This window comes from Monoraphidium neglectum (assembly GCF_000611645.1).
Source record: "Monoraphidium neglectum strain SAG 48.87 unplaced genomic scaffold scaffold04471, whole genome shotgun sequence".
Classification (NCBI taxonomy): domain Eukaryota; kingdom Viridiplantae; phylum Chlorophyta; class Chlorophyceae; order Sphaeropleales; family Selenastraceae; genus Monoraphidium; species Monoraphidium neglectum.
Genome location: NW_014009158.1, coordinates 1 through 4,438, shown reverse-complemented (window position 1 = coordinate 4,438; position 4,438 = coordinate 1). Strand labels below are relative to the sequence as shown.

General features: G+C 65.5%; 2 protein-coding genes across 2 annotated transcripts; both read left to right on the top strand.

Annotated features, from left to right (window-relative positions):
• Nucleotides 1-130: 130 nt before the first annotated feature.
• On the top strand, nucleotides 131-848 carry MNEG_14419 (hypothetical protein; the record flags this gene model as incomplete). The annotated part of the gene is made up of 2 exons (XM_014037110.1): nucleotides 131-207; nucleotides 465-848. Coding segments are annotated over 2 exons (461 nt in total), but the record flags the coding sequence as incomplete, so codon positions are not given.
• Nucleotides 849-1,954: 1,106 nt separating this feature from the next.
• On the top strand, nucleotides 1,955-4,144 carry MNEG_14418 (hypothetical protein; the record flags this gene model as incomplete). Its single annotated transcript, XM_014037109.1, has 7 exons — nucleotides 1,955-2,141; nucleotides 2,347-2,427; nucleotides 2,689-2,858; nucleotides 3,096-3,221; nucleotides 3,504-3,596; nucleotides 3,749-3,826; nucleotides 4,031-4,144. Coding segments are annotated over 7 exons (849 nt in total), but the record flags the coding sequence as incomplete, so codon positions are not given.
• Between the last annotated feature and the right edge of the window lie 294 nt (nucleotides 4,145-4,438).

Sequence of the window (4,438 nt, the reverse complement as noted above, 5' to 3'; positions counted from 1 at the left end):
CTCACCCACCCACCCCTCAAAGCGCACGCGCGCACACACACACACACACACACACACACACACACACACACACGCACACACACACTCTTCAAGAAACGCACACCCCTCCCCTCCAATCCGCCAATCCCAGGTGATGGGGAGGTGCTGGCGGTGCTGGACCTGCGGAACGACCCCTCCCTCATCGAGGCCGGCATGGCGCGCGAGCTGGTCAACAGGCGCGCACGTTTGACCGCCGTTTGACCGGGGTTGACCCGCACCCGTCGCTGCGGGATAACTGCTTTGAGGGGCCCAGGCTGGCTGGCGTTGCGCCCTGGGATTCCACAACTGCACCAATCAGGGCGGCAGCCGGGGCTGTGTCACCGCGGGCTGACACTTGACGCCATCGCTGTACAAGGCTGGACGCGCCTGAGCACACATCATGATGACGTCACCGCCCCGCCGCCCGCCGCCCCCCCAGGTTCCAGCGGCTCCGGAAGAAGGCCGGCCTCACCGTGACGGATGCAGTCGAGCTGTACTACGAGCAGCTTCCCTCCCCCCCCTCGGCAGCTTCCCTCGCGGGTGACACGGCGGCCGACGGCGGGCAGGGCGCGGCGGCGGCGGAGGCGACGGAGGCGGTGACGGTGGCGGGGCTCGTGGAGCGGCAGGGGGGGTACCTGCGGGAGAGCCTCGGCCTGCTGCCGCTGCCGCTGACCGAGAAGCCGCCGGGAAGCCACGTGCTGGCGCGGGAGGAGACCAACATCGGAGGGAACGGGGGCGCGGCGTTTGCCGCGGTGCTGGCCGCGCCGAAGGGCAGCGCGACGGCGGTGGCGGCGGCGGCGGGGAGGGTGGGGCTACTGTCAGTGAGCTGAGCGCGGCGTTGGTAGGCCGCGGTGTGCGCTCTTCAACGCAAATCTTTTTTGAGGCGCGGATGCGAGTTTGGCAGGGGGCTGTCTTTGGATGCATCGCCGCAGATAACAGCGGCCGCAGCTGCAGCTGGATCTTGGGGCTGCGCCTTTGCAGCTGGCAGGCTCTCCCCTTGTTGCCCCGCCCGCCGGCTAGTGCTGGCCGCGGTGGCTCGGCCCCGTGTGGCTGGTGTGGGAACCCTTGTAAAACCGAGGGTGTCAGAACCCATTCAAAAATCCCCTATTGGGAGCGACGGCCTCGGCTCACCCCAGGATCGCCAGGAGGGAGGGTTCAGCTGCCGGGCGGCCCGCGGCGCGCAAGAGGGGGTGGGGGCGCAGGGGCCGGCTGAACTCAGCGTGCGACGCAGTGCAGGAAAGGCATTGACGGCGGGCTGCAGCTCGGAGTCGTTTCTGGCCGTCGTTCTTGGTCTGGTTTGCGCCATTTAGGCGCACGCGAATGTCGCTGGTAATGCAGAGGTGCCGCCGGGCGGGCGATCACCCGGTTGGCGATTTTGGGTGAAGAGTTTGGGTGCAGCCCCAAGGGCGAAAGGGGGCCGGTGTCGCTGGCGGGCTGTCCTGTCGGCAATGCGGGGCCGCCTTTCGGTTCTGACGCATTTGTGTATTGGGTCAAGCATCAGTTTGGATTCGAGTTCGGGGTTGCAAGGGGGCCGAGCGAGCCGAGTTGGCTTGACTGGGCAACTGCGCCTGGTGAGTCCGTGCGCCTGCGGTACCAGTGAGCAACACTCATGATCAGTTGTCGCAGCGCTCCACGCGATGTCCGCAATCAATTTATCAAAAGATACCGTTCGTATGTCGCATCAGTGCCGGCGGCTGTGGAGAGCACCAGTTTCTCGGTACGGCAAAATAGGACGCGCACATGGTCACCGCGGTGTGTGGAAACTGCGCGTGCGGGGCTTTCAGTGGAGTCTCGCACCAAAAAATGGATACTGTGATGTATTCCTTTATTTTTGACTTAGCATAACCTACATGATCAGCGAGCGCGCGCGCAACAGCCATACCTACTGGGCCCCGTTATAGACCCATATCAGTGCGTGAAATTCTGGTACACCAACATGCGTTGGATCGCGTTCGTGGCCGTCGTGGCGGTCGCGCTCGTCGCGGCGGCGGGCACCGCCGACGCCAAAGGGTCCAACTGCGTGTCGGGCGACCTCCCTTGCGCGTGCGCCGCGGCGGGCGGCAAGTGGCGCGACCTGAAGTCGCCCCTCGTGCCCACCTGCACCGTGGCCATCCGCCACCAGGGTGCGCAGCCGCGCCGCCGCCGCGCCCGCCGCACCCCGCTGGCGGGCCCGGCCGCCTGGCCGTTTTGAGCGACTCGGAAAACCGCCGCGGCGTCCCGGCGCTCCACACACACACACACACTCTCTCTCTCTCTCTCTCTCTCTCTCTCTCTCTTTCTGCCGCCCTTAGACACCACCACTTCCCCCAACAATAAAATGACCGGCAGGCGGCGAGCGCACTTTCAACATCTTCTTCCCGCGCACATACGACGCCGCCAAGAAGTACCCCGTGTGGGTCCACATGCACGGTGAGGTCACGATGACGTCACCACCTCGAGTTGGTCACCGCGCAGAGCCGACGTGGGAACGCGGCCGCCCGCGACCCGGCGGCGCGCGCGCGCGTGCGGATGGCGCCTCTGCCAGCGCGGCGGGCGCGGCGACCCTGCAGCCGGCCGGGGCCGTCGCAGCAGCCGCCGGCGCGGGCAACCTGACGCCGGCTTTGCAACCGACCCTTGACGCTCGAAACAAATGTTATTACACCCCTCCCCTCCCTCGCCCTCGGCCGCCAGGCGTGTACTGGTCCGACATGGGGGACATCAGCAAGCAGATGGGTTACACGGTGCCCGCGAGTGACGCCACCCCCGTCTGGGACACCCTGGCCACCGGGCCGCACCGTGATGACGTCATCATCGTGTACCCGCAGGCCACCAGCCCCGGCGGCGACCTCACCAAGCGCACGGTGAGAACTTCACGCGCGGAACTTTGGCTGCTGTTGGGGTACAGAGGCTCTCCAGCGCGCCGTGCGGCAAAGCGGGGGGCGGCCGGGGGTGCGTGGGAGCGCACTGCCTGCCCGCCGGCCAGGCGAGCTGCTTACAGCAGCAGACACCAGCAGCAGACACCAGCCCGTCGCGCGGCCAGCACGCCGACTCGTCCGCGCCCCGCGATGAAAACGAATCCGGCGGGCGCGCGCGCGCAGTTCTGGTCGCTGCCGTTCTGGCGCTGCTCCGTGGGCGCCTGCATCGACGCGGGCGTGGACGACGTGGGCTACATTGAGAAGATATTCAACCTGCTGCCCAAGAGGCTGAGCGTCGACAAGACCCGGGTGCGCATTTTTTGTGCGTGCGTGCATGCGTGCATGCGCGCGCGTGTGCATGTGTGTGCGTGTGTGTGCGTGTGTGTGCATGTGTGAGTGTGGGGGGGGGGGGCGTCAACAAAAGCACCTGCGGGACGACGGCGTTTGCGGGCCTTTGCCCGACGTGACGCGTGCATTGATGCAGATTACGAAGGGTGCACGATTTGGCTGAGGGCGGCGGCGGCGGGGCGGGCGCCGCCCGGGCTGCGCTGGTGGGATGGGGCTGCGAGCGCCCGCCCTCCACGACGCCAGGGGATGTTTGGGACGAGAAGACGGCGGCGGGATAGGGGGTCCGGCGCTGCCGGCGGCGGGCGCTTGCTGCAGACAGAGGAGCAGCTGGCCGAAGTTGCAGAGTCGCAGCTAGGTGTTCCAGACCCACCCATCCCCACACCCAAAATCAACCACAACCACTTTGTATCCCCCCCCCAAAAAAAACAGCCAACTCCCACGAGACCTGATCACCCACAACCAACCCCATCATGCCATGCCCCTCGCAGATCTACCTGACTGGGACCTCTGCGGGCGGCATGATGCTCGAGAACCTCCTCTGCACCAGCTCTGTCATCCCCAACAAGGTGAACTCAAACCTTGTCAGTCATTGTGTGGTGTTCATAGCTGTTGGTTGCTGTGGTTATCTCCAGATCTGAACAAAGCAGTTGGGATTTGTCATGTACACACACACACATGCACACACATGTACACACATGCACACACATGCACACACATGCACACACACACACACACACATGCGCGCGCATGCACTCCCCACGCTACCCCAGGTCGCCGCCGCCGTGGACATCATCGGAGGCATCGGCGCCCCCATGCGCGGCACCTGCCGCCCCGCTGGCAAGCGGCGCGTGCCCTTCCGCATCCTGCATGGCGAGGCTGACCAGGTGCTGCACTTTGACCAGTCAACGGACGTCGACGGGGCGCCCTTCCTCAGCACCAGTGAGCATTCTTTTGGGCTTGAAACTGCCTTTAGACTACTGGAGTTGCTGGAGGGATTTGAATACTTGCTCGCAATGGCCGATTGTTGACAATTGCATTGATTCTATCATTCCTGATGAAGCGTACTGCCAGTGGGGGCCAGAGGGACGACGCCCTGGCCTCTTGAGCGCCGTGCGTCGCGCGGGGCGGGCGCGCGAGCACGGTTCCTGTTGCGGCTCGGCTCTGGCGTGGGCGAGCGG